Source organism: Trachemys scripta, chromosome 13 (assembly GCF_013100865.1).
Source record: "Trachemys scripta elegans isolate TJP31775 chromosome 13, CAS_Tse_1.0, whole genome shotgun sequence".
NCBI classification, from domain to species: Eukaryota; Metazoa; Chordata; order Testudines; family Emydidae; genus Trachemys; species Trachemys scripta.
Window position 1 is genome coordinate 5,762,512 of NC_048310.1, and position 18,377 is coordinate 5,780,888.

Here is an 18,377-nt window from a genome sequence, read left to right on the forward strand (position 1 = left end):
ATTTCATCTGTTTTGGGGTTTTTTTTTGTAAAGAAAAATGTGGACACAAAGAAGAGCCCTGGCCTGCTCTCTGCTAGAGAGCACCGAGAGGCAGTGTCCGGCACAATGTGTGCAATCAGCAAGGAAGACATGCTTGCCTAGCTCCATATGACCCCTCCTCCTCCCGTCACATGCACCTTCTAGCTACCGTGGGGAAGGAGGCAGGGCCAGCTAGGCATGAGGTCTGTAATAAACACAAGAGCATTAGAATGAGCCCTCCAACAGGCTAGTGGCCAGTGGCTACTGCCAGTTGCTTCAGAGGAAGGAATACATTCCCTCTCGCTTCCCAAGAGATGCACCTCACTGTGCAAAATTCTAGCCAGGAATAAATTCCTTCCTGACCCCTCTAGCTGACAGTCAGGCGATGCCCTGAGGCATGAGGATTCACAGCTCTTTTCATTGCATTTCCAGCTTGCAGAGCACTGCAGCTCAACCTTGGCAGCTGATAGTTTGGATTTCAGGATCACCAGGTGGCAGGCTGAAATGCAAATCCCAGGACAGCTAGCTGGTTGGCGGGTCTCGCTAGGGACAGGGAAACGGTTCCATAGGGCCTACAATTTAAATAAATAGTAAGTGCTTTAAAACAAACATACTGGTCGGTGTGACATGGTCACACTACGGGTCTGGGGTTAACATGCTGGAAACCAGCTCGCTCCACGGGAGCTCGGCTGCTCCAGCATCTGTCACGTGCTCAGCCGCTGGACCTGGGGAGGACACAGGTGCAGCCGACTGGCACCTTGATGTACTCCACCTCAAAGGCAAAGGTCCCAGGGCTGGTATTGTGCGGGCACGGCTTGCGGCGAAGCACCATCATGGTCTGGTGCATGAGCACAGAGTTGAGCGAGGACGTCTCTCGGCCCGTCTTGACGTCGATGCAGCCGGTGCACAGGCACTCGGCGAAGGCCAGCTTCTGCGGGTAGCGGTTCTCATCCTCGTCAATGCTGCGGGAGAGGAGAAGGGTCACACCATGCTCTGGGCAAGGCAGAGCTAATACAACCCCATCCCCCACTGGCAGCAGCCTCCCTGGCTGCCTTGCCATGCTCTGAGCTCAGCTGGCACCTTAATGGGGAGCCAGAAGCATGAACTACCCCTTTCTGTGTGACCTGGGGGGGGGGCACAGGAGCTGGCCACCCTCCATCCCCCATCGACGTCAGTGAGAGCTCCAGGTGCCCAGCCCCAGAGCAATATTTCCAAGCGTCTCCATTCACCCAGCTCTGCCCCAGATGTCCTGCGTGACCTTGGGCAATTCACTTAGCATCTCAGGGCCCCGCCTGTACAATGTGGCTAATCTCTCACAGGGGCGCGTGGGGATAACTACATGAGATGCGCTGGTGATGGGGCCATGGAAGTACCTTCAGTAGATAGTTCCACATTGCTGCACCATCTGGGGATTCGTTCAGGGTCTATTTAAGGCCTGTTTCCACTGGACAGACCCAAGGAAACAGTTTTAATGAACATTTGGGGACTCAGTTTCCACATCTGTGAAATGGGGACAGCCAGGGCAGGAAGGGAGACAGTAGTTAATGGTGCATCAGTGCTAAGCACCAGGAGAGGGGTCCAACCCTGCCCTGGCTGAAGGGGATGGCCGAGGTGTAAACAATCAACAGGTCTTCTGTTCTGTGATTCTCTTGCAGAGATTTAACAGCTGGGGAGATTTGCTTCAGGGCCATCCCCTGTGTCTCTCTGGACCGGGGGTTCCTACAACTCCAGGCGACTACAGATCAGTCGTTCTTTAGCAACTGTCCATTCCCTGGCTGGGGAGGAGCAGGATTGGAGTGTTTTGCTCCTGTTTTGTGCGGGTGAGAACCCACAAGCCTTGTTCTGCGAGGGAACCCTTTCCACTGATCAGCCCTACTGGGGATTTTCATACGGAGTCGGTTGGTCTTTGAATGAAAAGGACCAGCGAGAGCCATGCTTCCGGTGCGTTCGTGGGGCTGTGAGAACACAAGTGAGGGACAGCTAGCGTTAGCCTGTTCCCCAAGAGAGGAAACTGAGGCACAGCCAGGGGAAGAGGTATGCCCAAGGTCACGCTGGGTGGAGGGGTCAGGAGCTGAGACTCGAGCCCAGGAGAGCTGAGCTCACTAGCCCGCACGACTCCTACTCAAGCCCGCTAGGCACAGAACGCTGCCTGGTATCACGGTCTATGGTTCCTCCCCATGCAAACCCTGCCCAGCCAGGGGCCACCCATGCCTACCGGTATCTCCAGGGAGAGAGGGAGCGCTCATTGGGCTCGCTGTTGATGGTAGCCTGGAGTTGCAGAGCCGGGCACCCATCTACTTGGCGTTTGCGTCTCTGGCCTCCTTCCTGCTGCATCTTCTCCAGGTGTGGCACCAGCTGCACGGGGGCGTATCGGTCCCACTTCATGGTCCTGCTCACAAAGTGGGTGGGCAGCTCCCCGGCCTGCAGCTGCTCCTGGCTGAAGCAGTGGTGGTGGTGGTGGTGGTGGCGGTGGTGATCCTTTGCCCGCTTCTGGGCTTGGCCGGCCGGCAGCGAGAGCAGGAGCAGGGCGCACAGCACCCCCTGACAGACAGAGACGGGGGGGGGGGGAGATAAGCGCATGTAGATGAGCAGCCTGCCCAGGAGGGACGTCCCACAACAGCCCGGGGGACACCTCCAGAAACCGCACTCCCCTCTGCAATCATTGCCGGCTTCCCCAGGAGCCTGATTCCCATCCCCCCAGGCCCGGAGAACGGTTCCCGCTGCCATTACATTTTATCTACACAAACATCTAAACACAGAGATACACAATGGACTGTGCATATCCCCCCAGGCCTATACAAACATGCAGCGTGTTGGGGTATACACCCCCGCCCCACACAAACACACAGCTTCTATATGTACCCACACACCGCTACACATCGTGTGTGCATATATATGTACACACCCAAAGCATATATATTTACCCCCACTGCTCTACACAAACACAGTGTATACGTATGTACACACACCCCGTCATGCACACACACAGTTTCTACATGTACCCACACTTCTCTCCACAGTGTGTATATCTATGGTCACACAGTTCTACACAAACCTACAGTGTGAGCATAGCCTGCTATGTACCCACCCACCCAGGCTAATTCTGCTTAATTCCTGACCCTCTTTGGCACTCAGCCTTGCTGGCCACTGCCTCCCTCACAGGGTGCCAGGAGAGCTGCACTGGCACGGGTGCCGAGCCAGCCCAGGCACTGTGCATCCCTTGGCTAAGAGCTGGCAGAGGCAGCCCCCTTACCACGCTGGCTGAATCCATGGAGGAGTGGGAAGACCAAGTGGCTTGGAGCAGGTGATGCGTCCTCAGGCTGGGGAGCGTCTTCTCTCCCTTCTCTCTGCTGTGGCTCTCCCTAGGCCGGCTGCTCCTGCCCTCAGGGGTGGTAGGTAGTGACAGGTGTTCTCTGGCCAGGTCTCTTGCTGCCTGAGTTTATATAGTGACCCGTGGAGGTGATGTACACACACCTGGAAACTCCAAATACTCAGCCTCACTTCCTCCTCCCATTTCAACGCACTACTTCCTCTTGGGCAGGAGCAGGATAGCAGCTAATTGATTGTAAGAGTCTTTTCCTTTATTCTGCAATCTGTTAATCATTGGCGCAGCACTTTAGGGGCGAGGTGGCCCAGGGCAGGAAGGTGGGGTAATGGGGGGGAAGGGGGCGTCCTTGTTACAGGCTCTCCCCTCACTGCTATTCCTCACAGGTGGCGTGTTCACTTCCCGCTGGAGCTTGCCCCAGGACCATGTGTTTGATTCAGGAGGCAAAGGACAATACGCCCCTGCTGAGCTTGCGGGGTGTGTGTGTGTGTCCCATGGCTCATTCCCCCCCCCCGGCTTTGGAGACGGCCACTTGGGACTAGCTGTCTGACTCTCTGCTAGGGCTGGTGGGCGCCCAGAGCAAGGGGTCTGGGTTTGTGTGGGCAGGGGCCTGGTTGGGTGGCACATTTGCCTCAAGGATGAGATGATACAGGATCTGCTCTTCTTACTGCTCTCCAGGAAGACACCTGCCCGAGGGGAACCCACTTGGCATTACAAAGCCAGCAATAGCTCCTTTGCACGCCCCTTTGCGTCAGGCCTGCCGGTTCCTGCCCAGCTGTAACCCATCCCTGGGGCAACGCTGTCAGCCGCCCGGTAGGCGTCAGAGTTGGCAAAAGGAACCAGTCAGCTAATGCCGCTGTACAGGCCTCATCCGGGACATTCAAAGTGCTGCACAGATAGGGAAACTGAGGCACAGAGCAGTGACTTGTCCAAGGTCACCTAGCAAGTCAGTGGCAGAGGTTCGGCAGCTGCCAAGGCTCAGGGTGGGACAAAGGCCCAACGTGCAGGAAGGGTCAAAACCCTCACAGGACTGGCGGCCCCAGGCTGCTGCGAACCTGACCCTCGCATTGCTGCAGTGGGGCACATACAGTCAGGAAGCCAGGCTGCCCCACGACGGAGGCCATTGAAAGCGCCTGGGGAGGTCGACATGCCCCACTATGGCCGGCTGGCCATGTGAGAGACGAGGCAGGGGGCGGGACGCTGCCACACGCCTCACGGCTGGAACAGGCCCCATCTCTTCAGTGAAGCCCCCTCCCCAAAGATAATGCATTGAGGCCTGACCACGTGGCACAGGCAGCGTTGGACACACGTAGTATGGCTGATCTAGGGGGCTCTTGTGCAGCACCGGGAGATGCCAGAGAGATGGGGTGCCCCCCGCCCAGAGCAGCCGGGGAAGGGTTAACATGCAGCCTAGCCACGACTGGTGAAACGTCAACCCGCAAAGCAGGCTCTGAACTTTCGACTGGAGGATCACGGGTTCCCTGCAAACCGGCCTTACCAGGCACTGCTGACAGCCGGCTCCTTGCTACCGTGCACTGGAGTCACTCGTTCACCGCGGCTGTCACATGCTCCCGCCCGCTTGGCCCTGGATTGAGGGAAAACCCCCACGCCGCATTGCAGCTCGCTGGGCCACGCTGGATTGAGGGAAAACCCCGGCATGGCAACTGCAGCTCGCTGGGACCGGCCCCGATGTTACCGACGGCTGGGAAGCAAGCTGGCCTGGAGCCTCGCTGAGCGGCTGAGCCCGGCCCCCCTGCTCCCCTGCGTGGTGACGGGGCGGTACTTGGCAGGAGCCCCAAGGCCATGTGCTGCTTGGAGACCGAGGCTGGGCAACCAGGGTTTCCAGGTACCAGCCCAGCACCCGCGAGTTCAGACAGGGAGGGAGCAGTCCCTTTCCCTTGTGTCCACCGGGGCCACGCGCTGCCAGGGGAGATGCAGATCTCTCTGGCAGCGGCAGGTGTGTTCAGCGCATGCCTGGGGCTCTCTGCGCACCCCTGCGCGTTTGACTGCTGGTCTGTCCTGCTCTGGGTGGGCACGGGGCCAGGGCTGCATACTGAACTGCAGCATTCGGCATCGGGAGCAGTGAGGCATGACCCCCATGTCCTCCCTCGGCACCTCCTAATGCCTCTCTCGCGCTCTCCCCTCCAGGCAGCACCAACCCCCAGTTCCATGGCTGGTGGATGGCGGGGGGGAGAGCAGTGCTAGCAGGGGAAGGTGCAGGCGGTCGCCCTTCTGTCCAGGTCCTCCCACGACCCCATTTCTCAGACCCTAAACTCTCTGGGGCAAAGCCTGCGGCTTGGTTTGCCCTGTCCCCTCCTCAGCTGATGTGTCCCTATGACTCTTCCCTTATCCCCGAGCTGGGCTGAGACAGCCGGACGATCTCCAGCCCCAGAGCAGAGACGAGATCCAGCCCCTGGTGCTGGAGAAGATACCCCCCCCACCCTGCTTCTGCTGGGGACGCAGCCTAAGAGCCATTGCAAAGCACTGCTCAGCACCTCCATGGCCACCGCTCCTTGCAGGGACTCCCTGGGGCCCGACTGCTGTTCCCCCCTGCGGCCCAGGCTTCCCCTTCCCACGCCCCCCCTTCCATTCAGAGTGATGGGGGGGCAACTCATTAACCTGCCTGCTGAGCAGGTGAGACCCCCTCCCCACTCCCCTAGGGCCAAGGACAGGTGCTTGATGCCGAATGGAGTCTGTGCTTCCCCGAGAGAGTTACCAGCCCTGGCTGCCAACAGGGACGGGGCCTGCGCCCGGTCTCTGCCCACTCAATGCAGTGCATGCAGGTGAATTGTTTACAGGAACCCAGAAAATAACTGCAGGGGCCCCAGCCTGGGAGAGAGGTAGCAGCTGGCCACACGAGGGTGCAGGGCATAAGCCCCGGCGCCTCGAGCTGGCAGCAGCGTCAGGCTCAGCGGGCAGAGAGCTGGCCCTTCGCTCACGTCCCAGCAGCACCCAGCCAATCAGCGCGAGCCGGAGGCCACGCACCCCTTGCGTCAGAGCCGGCGATGACGTCCCATACCAAAAGGCGCATTCCTCAGCGGCTGCTGAGCTTGGGAGCTGAAGCAAGGCGAGAAATCCCAAGTTGGGTAACACTGGAAAGGGCTGCCGGGTGACACCTTTCACCCACGCACACGTGAAAGGCCGGCCTGGTGGGAGCGGGTTTGAGACAGGATGCAGCGGCGGGCGCTGATGGGCCAGAAACCCACGAGCTGGGCGTCTAGCAGGGCCTGCGTCAGAGCAAACATTCAAACAAGTCACTGCCTTGCCCCCCCACCTCAGGGCCAGGGGCAGACACACCTCCACAGTCATGAGGCCCCAGCCCTCTGACAAGGCTCAGGGCAGGCATGAAACAAAGGCAGCATGGAAAGAATGCGAAACTCGCCTTTGAGGCGGCCGCTAGCCCAGGGACTTCCTGGCTGACATGCCCTGGTGCAGGAGGCTGGAGCCAGCCAATCCAGGCGTTACATGGCAAACCCGGCCTGAAGGGGCACTAAGGGGAACAGAAGGGAGTTTTGTGGGCAGGAGAGGGGTGGGGACTCGGAGATTGGGATCTCAGCTAATGTAGGAGCAGAGGTTTTCAAAGTCTTCCTGCTGCCGGGGAGTGAGGGGAGAACCAGGCTGAGTCCACCCCGTCTGCAGTTCTCTGACGGGGGCAGCACCGTGTGGGCTGCTCCCTGAGCCGTAGCCGGCCCTGGCTGGATTCACTCGCTGGGCGCAGTAGAGATATGACCTAACCCTGGCTTTAAACCGCTGGGGCTACACCAAGGAGCGAGCGCCGGGGGAGAGAACCAGCAAGGGTTTGGCTCCCCTAGGAGCCCCAGGAGTTTCAGGCCCGGCTGCTCCGACACGAGGCCTTTAGGCCAAGGGCCACCCCAGGGAGCCGGCCACTCCTGAACAGGGGGTGGAGCTGCTCCACTTTGTCCCAACCCCCTTTCAGGAGGCGATACCCAAATAAGCTTCTCCCACCTTTCTGGGGGAGGGGGTTTGCTGCCCCCTCTGCTCTGCGAGCCTCGCTCCCAGGCAGTTCAGAGCAAAGGGCCCATAGCTGCACCCCAACTAAGGGGCTCGTTAATCCAGAGAGGCCAGCAAACCTTCGCCCGGCTGGTATGCAGCTGCTCACTTCTCTGCACTTTGGCAAAACAACGCCCCCGCCCCCCCGGTCACTGACTACTGCACCGTTACTCCATTTCTTACCCCCCTTAAATGCGATCTGGGGGAGAGAGACTCTGCAGACCTGGCGTTCCAGTTCTGGGCGGAGGGGAAGGGCACTGATCTCTGTGCGCTCACGTATCTGAAATGCCGTGGGATCAAGGGCTGGAAAACGTTCCCCAGTATTATTGACATGTGCACAGAATCAGGCAGACTTTGAGAAACTAATACAAAGTGATCCTTGTAGCTGTCCCCGCGGAGGCTTATGTGGGGGATAGGCTGGACTGCCATGCCTTCCAGAGGGGACAGATCCCAGGAGACAGGCAGCGGCGAGCAAATGAAAATGAGCATCTTTAAACACACTTCGTACGAACTGAAAGTGCCTTGAAACAGCAGCGGCCACAGCCGAGAGCTGTTTAGCCGCAGTTTCACGTCACAAAGCCGGGGTCCACCCTTACCAGGCCTTTCCCTTGGGAATCTCAAGCCCGGACAGTCATCCACCTTGTGCTGCCAGCGTGCTCCATTTTACAAAGAGCGGACGGGTTTTGTACTTAGCCCTTTTTCAACCAGCAGGTTCATGCCCTCTAAATAACTGGCCCTTGGACAGGTCACTGCTGACCCAAGCCAGACTGCTTCTGTCCCCAGGAGACGGCAAGGTTTCAGCAGCGAATGTCTGTGAGAAATATGCACTCCCTGCCCTAGGTTAGGAAAGTCAAGGTAGAGCAATGCTACTGGAAGTTTAAGAATGTGGCAGTTGCTATGGGGAAGAGGTCATTGGTCCAGCAAGCCCAGCCTCCCAGCGATGGCTGAAGATACAGGGAAAGGTGCAGCCCTATGCCTTTAACACCCGTCACCACCAGCTTCGGGAACATGCTCCCACCCTGTGGCACTACCAGCCAAGATACCCAAGCAGCAAATCAGGCCTTTTCTTTTTGGCAAGGTCCACTTTTTTTTTGGCCTTCAAACACCAAGGCAAAAATCTTTTTATCTGGCAATGAATGAAACGACTCTAAGAGCAGCCAGTCAAACCTGAACTGCCAGCAGATATTGGGAAGAGCCACTTGGGCAGTGCCCATCTCCTCAGTCCAACGTAGCCCGAGTGGCATCCCCAGACTCTCTAACGTAGGGCTAGGGAAGGCTGGAAAACCAGGAGTTGATTCCAGAAGGCTGGTGTCTCCTCCCATCCCTCCTCTATGACTATACTAGTTATTGTCACTAGTAAGAGTGCTGTGCGTCAGCTGAAAGTGGCAGACGTGCAGGAGTCTCTCGCTTCCCAGCTGAAGGGCTATCCAGCGATTGAAATATTGCTCCCGGCCTGTGTTCTTTTGGGTCTGTTTACTGCTGAGCTCGGAGTTTCATCTCATGAGTATCGCTGTACTAGGGCCTTGGATTTAAAGGCCCCTCACCCTTTGACTTGTCATTAGATCACAGCTCATCACCAGGGAGCCTAGTTTTCTGAGAATACAAAATTCTCCGATAGAAGCCATAAAAACCCATGTTTTCCCAGAATTAAAATGAAACACTGAACTTTTATAGAGAGGTATCAGTTCAATACCTTTTTATTGACGGTTATTGGAGCCTCCATTATCCGGCTCTCTGTATTAACTGAACCACCAACCACCTGGGGCTGACAGTGGCAGGCCTCGGGCGGTCAGCCCCACCCCCGTCAGAGCCGGTGGTTTGGTTAATACGGAGAGACTCATAATGGAAGCGCGGATAAATGGGGTTCTAGGGTATGTTTTTTCATAAAATGTAAAAATAAAAAATTCTCTGTAAAAACGCAAGTTCTGCCTTTTTTGTCGGCAAATGCATTTCTAGAATCCCTGTTCATCACTAGAAGTAGTGGTGGCTTCTCCCTCGTCTGACATCCTTCACCCCTTATTTGATTGTGCAGCAAACACCGATGATGCTAAGTTTGTGACATCAAATTAGCTCTCAAAGTAGTACAGCAGGGTCAGGAGAGGAAGCACAATCTGGTGGTTAAAGGACCGGCCAAAGCACCATGAGTTCTGGGATCCACTCAAAGCTCTACCACTGATTTGCTGTGTGAACTTGAGGCTGTCACTTAGTGCCCGTGCCTCAGTTTCCCCATCTGAAAAATGGGGCTAGTGCTACCTTCCTGATGGGAGTTCTGCAAGGGTTAAACAATACAGCTGATCTTCAAGGGAAGTTCTGGCTGGAGCCCAGCATTTATAAGGCACTACGAGCTTCCAGAAACAGTTCTGGAGCATAAGCGGTGTCACCACTAGGATGTTAACACTGACATTAAGCAACAGCCCAGCCATGACAGGAGCTCACATGCAGACAAACCTTAGAAGCAGCAATGCCAGCGCTGGAAGATTAAATAGCTCTGTCACTTGACCGCACTAGACTACGCAGGGACGTCAACCTGGCTGAAGAGCTGACAGACAGAGGGAAGAAATACCCAAAGAGACGAGGGCAGGTGCCCAGAGACCACGGTGAGGGGTCCACCCTGGGATCGTTAAGAGAACAAACTAGAAAGGAAGAACTGTTTATCAAAATACTTTATTTCAGGGAGACCCCTCAAAAAAAGACCCTCCTCAGACAGACATCCCAACAATACCTTTGCTTTTTTTTTTTCTGTTTTTTTTTTTAAATCAACTAAAACAATCTGATGCTTAAAATAAAAGACAGGTCATAGTTCCCAATCAGACTTTAGTCAAGAATATATATATATTTTTTTGTTTTGTTCCTGGGGGAGGGAGGGGCAGGGGAGAGAAGATGATGTTGCCAGTAGTTCACAGCGGTTTTCGGTTCTCTCGTTACACAGTATATAGAACTGCATTGCTGAAGACACTCAACACACAGCAAGGCTAACTAGAAGAATACAACTTATGGCTAGCAAAGAGGGGAGGGACGGGCAGAGAGAGAAAGTGAAAGTATCCGACAGGGCTGGAATTTGGAGTCCTCTGTGCATAATTTACAGGGAAAACGAGGTGGTGTGGGCCTCCATCTTGGTGCCGGCTCGGTCTGTGTTGCATGGCTGATGCAGAGAGGGGATTATTCCCCGACTCTCCACCATACGGGTTAGGAGCCAGAGTGAGTCGTCTCGTCTGTGGGATTTTTCAGCTGACAAACTTTTTTTTTTTTTTTTTTTTTTTTAATTTTTAAAAAGAATTGCAGCCAAAATCAGACAGAACTGCAAAATCCAGCGTGGCCGCTTGTATACTATTTATAAAAACATAGAAGAGTCTTGAATCCAGGTGGAGACAGAGCTCTGCACACATTGGACTATACTTTCCCAGGGATTTTGGCCCGTTTACGAGCAATGGCGTCTTCCACGGCTTTCAGCTGCTTCAGGAGCTCCTCCCGCCGCGACAGCGTGCTGGACTTGCCCGATTTCGCACTTGCAGCGGTTGGGCCTGGCTCCGTTGCTTTGCCTGGTACACTTGTGACTTTGCTGGAGCTCTTGGACTGGGGCGACAGCTGGCGCTTCCTATAGGGTGGGGGAGAGAAAAAGCCAGAATGGGGTAAGAGGGGATTGATGGGTAATAGAGGGGGCTCCCCCCTCCTGTGGGGGCAGCTCTGAGATCAAGTGGTTTTCGAACAGCAGCAGGGGTTAAATAGCAGGGCACATTTTCCCAGGGATGCAGGAACATTAATGAAGCAATCAGGTTTTCGCTGGAGGAAGTTGCTCCACTGCTTTAAAGGCTGGCTGAAATGAATGAGTTTTAGGATTCAAGTGCCAAGCCAGCCGAAAAATACCTGAGGAACGGTGGAGTTTAAACCCACCACCCTCATGACTTTTCCTGCAGGAGCAACCCAGAGGCCTAGGTCAGCACTCCAGCATGCTGGGAGCAGAACAGACACACAGGAAGACATGGTCCCTCCCACAAGGAGTTTACAAGCTGCTTTGAGATAAGAGCCAACAAATGACTGTAACAAAAGAGGGGGGGGAACCACATGGTTAAATACTGCACAGCTTGATGGCTCCAAAGAATCCCCATGCTGAATGAACTCGGCTGCCCCACCTAACCATCCACACTGCCTGGCTTTTTCCAGGGACTGGCAGAGGTGGAGTTCAAAGAGGCGAGTCACACTCTTTACGGATGCACTCCACCTCCCTCCCTGCTCCCACCTACTCGGGGCCACAAAAATCCAGAGGAAACCCCCGGCCATTAGGTAAGGCAGTGATGACAGACAGAAGCCAGGAAATGCTGTCACCCGTCCCACGCCCCCCCTTGCAGGGACTGCAGAACAGTGTATATAGTCCTCGGAATTGCACAACGTGCACATGACTGCAATGCCCAAGCTCAGCGGGTCACACACCAAGGGTGCAATTTGAGCCTCACCTCCCTTTCTGGCAGCTGTCACGTGGGGTCACACTCGTGCCACTTTGTGTAGCTGCTTCTGGCAATCTGACAGCAGCATGTCACATGAGCGGTGAGACTCAATCGCCCAGGTTACAGAGACAGCCTGGTAATCCTTCTCCTTAAACCGAGCAACTCCTCACTTGAAGCCCTTTGATATTAATCCCTGAGTAAGAGGCAGGCTTTTCAAACCTCAAACCCAAGTTCTGGGAGAGCTCGGCCTGACTGTCCTTTACTCCCTGGCCAGGCCCCGAGCTCAGGTTCTTGTGATTTCCTGGCCCAGCTGATAGTGTTACCAACCCATCAAACAAGAGCAGGTGGCAGAGGGTTAGGAGCTAGCGATGCCAGCTCCAGACGAAGCAGGTACCAATGCTCAGCTTCGCCGTTACAGCTTCGAAACAGAACCTCCTGGCCACAGCAGTCGCCGGTTAAGGCTTGTGGTTAATGCACAGGACTGAGCAGTGAGAGACCTGGGTTTATTTCAGGCTCCGTCCCACTTGGCAAGCTTCGATTTCTCTGTGCCTCGGTGTCCCGATCGGCAAAGACCCCACGGCCCAGGAAGGCCAGGCGTGGGACAAGGCTGGCTGAATGTCCGCAGAGATCTCTGAGGGAAGTGCTAGAGGAACGCAAAGCAGTGTTACCTGGCTCCTGCCAGCATCGAGTTGGACAGAGGCCCTCTCAGCTGTACCAGGAACAGCACTCCCTATTTCGCTGAGCAAGGCGTGGTCCTTGCTCACTAAGGCAATGAGCCCCCTGGCACGGCATCTCGGGTTCTGCTCTGCACTGTTTCAGTTGAGACTCCAGGAAGGAGAACAAGCTGGCCCCAGAGCCCAGGGCCTGGACAGGTGTAGACGGAATCGGGGTCATTCACTCTAACTCCAACCAGAAGCCACATCTTGGCAGCCTACTCTGTTCTTTAAGTGTCTCAGCTTGTGCGAGATTAGTCAAGAGCCATGGACTGGTGCACACTGGCCAGGAAAGACGAGAGGTCACACCCAGCACCTGTAGCTAGGATTGACCCCACAATGGGACAGCTGACGCAGGGAGCCCACTGGCTTCCACGCAATCTGCCTCCGCCCCGCAAACTCCACCGGCCGCAGTTCACACTGAAGTAGTTGTATAGAGTTAAGATCGTCACTGCTAGAACTTTGCATTTCCAGAGCACCTTTTATCCAAGGATCTCAATATGCACTACAAATAGCTTCCTTGAGAGGTCCAAATTAAACCCATTTCAGAGGCAGGGAAACTGAGCCACAGGGGTGAAGCAACTGGTGTCAGGGCAGTAGCAGAGAATTCATTGCTTGTCAGTACTACCTTAAGCCACTCTATCGTCCAATTACATCCCCATCCTCCCAGTTTTCTTTAACAGACCATGAGTGAGGCTCCTGCTTCTCTCAATGGTGAGACTGCTAGAGAAGGGAAAGAGAGGTCTCCCTCCATAGGTCTGAGGCCAAACAGCTCTTTCCCTAGCCAACAAGCCAAGGCTTTTGCTCTTCTGCAAACCATGCTGGCCAAGAGATAACAAGTCACAGGTGGGAGCTGATGGCAGGATACACACTGACCTGTCTGTCTGAGCAGGAGATGGTTTAGGGTTCTGGCCTCTCTGTCGATCTTGTTTGGGTGAAGAGATTCTCCCAGCAGTTTTCCTATCGCGAGGACCTATTGCAGAATGTAAAGACAAAAGGTTTTAGCCCTCGCATGACCCATGGAGTGTTACCAGATTGCACAGCACCGCTTTGCCATTTTAAACAGAGCCTTTCCCTAGACGGGCTAGGCTGCATCAGGGAACGGAACGGTCCAGCTGCAACTCCCTCAGCTCTGCAAAGAGACACGGCACTTGTGAGGAAGAAGAGTAACCTAGGAGTGTGCGATGCACAAAGCTTTGCCCTCTCGCCCTCCGCCGGGAACTGCAGCGAGCGCTATGCCCTGTGCCTTCCAGACTGAGATCCTTCCATTGGCTTGCAGGCCCCCGGGACATCTTTCTGTTTGCCTGGGAACGGCATGCATGCCTGCAGTGCTATATACACAAATGAATCGTGAGGAGAGGTGAAGCAACACAGTTTTGATGTACTCAGGCAGTATGTCCGGTGCATTCTCCTTCACGGGCAGTCAGGCACTAGGAGGGTTAGAACAGCAGTGCTTATTAGCCTGGCATTCCCACATCCATCCAGCAATCCAAGAACTAGGCTAAAACGGCTATCTTTGCTTCACAGCTGGCTGAAGGCATGAATATCTGCTCTAGCTGCACTGTCTCACTGAGTCCTAGTGATCTCAAACCTAGCCGAATCCTCCAAGCCACTTTCCAGTAGTGGGATGGGACAGGGTTATTAGCACTCAAAGGATTTTTGCTGGCTCCAAGCCACAGTCAATGTAATACGCCTATGGTGAGAGCTCAGAGAAAACGTCATCACGTGTCACAGCCCGCTTCTGTACAACACAAGGCCAAGCTGCAACACCTCCACCATTGCCTGCTTCTTTGTTTTGCATTAGCAACAGCCAGGCTGAAAGCAGGGTAATACCTGGTTATCCGACAGGCTGCATCTACAGGGCCCTAACCGCTATAAAAGTGCTAATGGACAAGTGTACGAAGAGCTAGGGTTCAGTGCCAGCAAGTTACAAGAGACAGAAAGAGACTGGAGCCCTGGTGTATTTTTATTACAGCCCCAGCCTAGATTTTGTCACACACAAGTGGATGGAAGTGAGGGAAGTATCTGTTTCACAGGATTTAAGTGGGGTTAATACTACGTTCCGGCCCCTCAACCTTCTGTGCCCCCCTTTAAAGCCTGGGGCAACACCAAGAGCGGGGAGAGAGCTGAAGATGTGGCGTTTCTAAAACCGGCCAACTCAAACAGCCGCATCAATAACAGGCAGCGAGCGGACGGCAGGCCTGTGTACGATGAACGTTTCCCCAGGACTCCTGGGAGACTAAAGCACGGTACTCCATCCTTGGTCTGCACTGACAGGAAGTGGGGGATTTTACAGCTAGTAACTGAGGCAAGATAATTATCTTGCTGTAAAATCTGAAGCGGAGACCAGGCACTGGTAGCTGGGGAGGCCAACGCTATACTCGCCCCCGGGGTTCACCTCGCAGTAAATGAAAGTTCCTCCTCCCCACTATGTTTTGCCAGCGGGACAGCACGGCAAATACCCCTGTTTTTATTGGAGAAGACACAGCCCCGGTTTGGAAGGGGGTGTGCCAGAGGTTCATTTCTCCAGCTACTGGAGACAAAGGCACCGATCCCTTGGACTCTAACCTGCTGACAGCCCCATGACCAAATGACCTCCCCTAGCAGTATGGGGCAGCAGTTAAACTGCATTCAGGCCATGCCAGAGAGCATTTACCCTATCGCTGCATCTCTCAGATTCCTCACCTCGGTCAGGTGACAGGTTAACCCGTTTGGCTGGAGGAGAGCCCTGTCTGTCTTTGTCTGCTGGCTCGTATCTCTTCCTGCTTCCTTTGTCAGCCGCCTGAAATGGAAGGAAACAGATGATAGATCCGGATACATATATATCCCTTAGGGAGGAAACCGAGGTAGCTAGGCACTTTTCCTTTGTTGTGGGCATCACAAGGCTCCCGCGCCAGCGACACACACTGCCCCAGTACTTAAGGAGGTTTCCTTGAAGCAGGCTGGTAAACTGCCTCCCCGCGTACTTGAACAGCAAAGTGATCCCTTGGAGTCACGTGCCATTACAATGAACAGGAACAGCTCTTCGAGGTCAGACTGCGTTTCTGCTAACGGGGCATTTTACATCCAACTGCGGGAAGAAAAAAGCTGCATTTTGTCCAGTCTCTTTTGGCTTGGCTCAGGATGATGACACGAGTATTAACAAGATCTACAGGGCCATGTTTTTCTCTAGGACATGCCCCAACACAAGGGAGGGGGGAGTCTATCACCACATTATGTGATGCTGCAGCGTCTGTGTAACATTTAGTAAGTCATTTATCGTGTCCCCTTCACCAGAGAGGAGCCTAGCTTGCTTAGCGAGCTAGCTGTCGGAATCCCATCACACACAACACTCCTCACTGCAGTTGAGGGAGGAGAAGTAGAGGGAATGTTGCAAGCAGAATTCAGGATAGTAGAAAATGACCACTCCAATTGAAATTATCCAGGTCACTTGGGCTACCTCCCTCCTCCAGCATGAAGCACCATGAGGATGAACCACCACATGTGGTCGGGATCTTGACCGTGCTTCTCAGCCAAAGGACGGCTACCTCTAGGAGCACATTTTCTCCAAACGGCATGCTGGGGTATCAAGCCCAGCACTAACTAGGAGGGAGTCACACCTAATGAGCCACCAACTCCACCTTCTGCAACCCCCAGGACAGTCCTTTGGAGTCTCCACATTCATGCACTGACCCATTTTAATCCCTTTCAGGGATCACTTTTAGAGCCAGCCGGGCTAAGGAGAGCTCATTCCCAAGGCAGGCTCAGCACCCTTAGGCAACAAGAGATCATGCTGCCATTTGGCTGCAGGTTGGCGAGGCTCAGACAAAGGCAGGAGAAGTTGTAGTGAAAGGCACCACATGCGACCCTGCCTAGCTCAGGAGATCTCACGCTGAGATCTCAGGCCAAGGTGCTATATGGCCACAGGCCTAAAGAATGTGGCTCAGGGAAAGCAGGCAACAGCCCCTGATGGGGTAGGAGGAATGTGCCCCAGGGAAGCTTCTGACACAGCCAGAAGTCAAGACATCGTGTACGCTGCCCAACAGGTTCTGTCATTTGCCCGCTTTCCATAATCAGGAGAACTTCAGAAGCAATTGCAGACATACCCAGCAGAGCTCTCCTCAGCAAGAGGGCAGCAAACTCTCCTCCACAGGCCAGAGAGCCAGCAATGGTCCCTTCCTCCCCCGGCTCTGAAAAGCCCACCGAGAGCAGTCACCCCACCTCTCACCTTATTCAACAGCGTCAGTTTGATCTCTTTGTGGGCACTGAAGCCCCCTTGCTGAGGCTGGGGCAGCGGGGGCTGCTGGGGTGGGAGCAGCTGCTGCGATTTACTCGCTTGTGTGGGTTTTGTTGATTTCAGGGGCTGGGCAGGCACCTCCCGTTTCCGTTTCTCCTCTTTAACGCTGTCTTCTTTTTTCGATTTTCCTGCTGAAACCAGAATCCCAGTGTCAGCGATGCGCAATAAATCTTGCCCTGCCTTTTAAAAAAAGGCTCAAAGGATGGAAGGCGCTGCAGGGACCCATTCTGGTTAGCAAAGCCGACGGCGCCCAGATTAAAACCGGTAGGAAGCCAGAATTCCCCAGGGGAGAATAGTTAACATATCAGCAGACAAGGAATGAGAAGCTCTTGCATCAGACTGTGATGGGGTCTCGAACGAGCAAATGGGGAGTCTGAGAGGAAATAACAGTCCCCCAGGAAGAGAGAGCTGCACTGGCTCGTCATCTCAGGAGGGTGAGAGAAAACAGGATGGGCAACGGCAGGATGATGGGGGAGCGTGCACCAAAGCACACACAGGGTTCGTGAGGAAGGGAAGACCCCTTCTCAGACAGGTAGCCGAGCAGACATGGACAACGGCACAGAAATGATGCATAAGTATTCCCGTTCAAGCTCGTCACCTCTGCCTTCTCAGCACTCGTCCAGGGTGAAGCCTTTGGACTCTCCCAGTCTATATCAAACCAGAGTTGCTCCCCACACTTTTATCTACCTCCGTGTAATGGGTTCCATGCTGTTTGCCATATCACCAAGTGAGCTCTCTGCAGATCTTGCCCCACCCCGTTCCCTCATTCTCAGGATACCTCTACCTTTCTTCTGCTGGGCTGGGGTCAGGGATCGGGAACTGGCTGAGGACACTGGACTGGCCAGGTCAGCGTACATGTCTTCTGAGTCCGCACTGCGTATGGAACTGCTACTGGAGGAGGCACTAGAGACAGAGGAGACACTGCTCACGCTCAGGGACCTGGAAAACAGACACACACACACACACTCACAATCTCTGGCAGCGGAGAACACCGCGAGGCTGTCTAGAATTCACACAAGCGCCTTCTCCCTAACTCCCACACCACACCGGAGGAGCCGTCACAAGGGCTGCAAAGGGGAGTGGTACTCATGACGAGATGAGACGGTTGTCTGCATCTCCTGAGGCAGGGATGACATCACCCCCTCAAATGTGTTGTCAGATGCAAGACGACAAAAACCTTCAATGTAATATTATACTCAGAGACAGTTATACAGCTTATTCATCCATCGATATCAATAAAGCAAGAACTAGGGTGAGCCCTGGACTACACGTGTCAGTGATACTGTTCAGGTCAAGAGTTTCCCCATATCATTCATGCTGCCTGATATACAAGTTGCCTGATACTTATTTACCAAGGAAGCTTTAAAAGACATGGATTCTCCAAGCCAGGGGTTCAAGAACTACATCCCAGAGGACACCAAGTTCCCTTTTTGAAGCACCACAAGACCACAGAGATGGGAAGTATCAGAGGGGTAGCCGTGTTAGTCTGAATCTGTAAAAAGCAACAGAGGGTCCTGTGGCACCTTTGAGACTAACAGAAGTACTGGGAGCATAAGCTTTCGTGGGTAAGAACCTCACTTCTTCAGATGCGA

General features: G+C 54.5%; 2 protein-coding genes across 5 annotated transcripts in view; both read right to left on the minus strand.

Annotated features, from left to right (window-relative positions):
- On the minus strand, window positions 1-3,459 carry IL17C (interleukin 17C). Its single transcript, XM_034788746.1, has 3 exons — window positions 3,272-3,459; window positions 2,234-2,559; window positions 1-980 (listed from the first exon to the last, which is right to left on the minus strand). The coding sequence occupies exons 1-3, from the start codon at window positions 3,287-3,289 to the stop codon at window positions 731-733; spliced, it is 594 nt and encodes a 197-aa protein (XP_034644637.1). The 5' UTR covers window positions 3,290-3,459; the 3' UTR covers window positions 1-730.
- Window positions 3,460-10,011: 6,552 nt separating this feature from the next.
- ZC3H18 (zinc finger CCCH-type containing 18) overlaps window positions 10,012-18,377 on the minus strand; it is a 62,500-nt gene continuing 54,134 nt past the window's right edge. For 2 of the 4 annotated variants that reach the window (XM_034788456.1, XM_034788459.1), the window contains 5 exons: window positions 17,570-17,724; window positions 16,717-16,916; window positions 15,195-15,291; window positions 13,386-13,482; window positions 10,012-10,949 (listed from right to left, as the gene is read on the minus strand). In XM_034788456.1, coding sequence (XP_034644347.1) covers window positions 10,745-10,949; window positions 13,386-13,482; window positions 15,195-15,291; window positions 16,717-16,916; window positions 17,570-17,724 — 754 coding nt within the window. In that variant the 3' untranslated portion in view covers window positions 10,012-10,744. The remainder of the gene's footprint in view (window positions 10,950-13,385; window positions 13,483-15,194; window positions 15,292-16,716; window positions 16,917-17,569; window positions 17,725-18,377) is intronic. The other 2 variants (XM_034788458.1, XM_034788457.1) reach the window with 2 other exon arrangements.

Bases quoted from the DNA above. Each gene is read 5' to 3' on its own strand.
- IL17C (XM_034788746.1), bottom strand. The intron at 981-2,233 runs GTAGGCATGGGT...CCTCTCCCGCAG, and splicing joins CTCTCTCCCTGGAGATACCG to CATTGACGAGGATGAGAACC.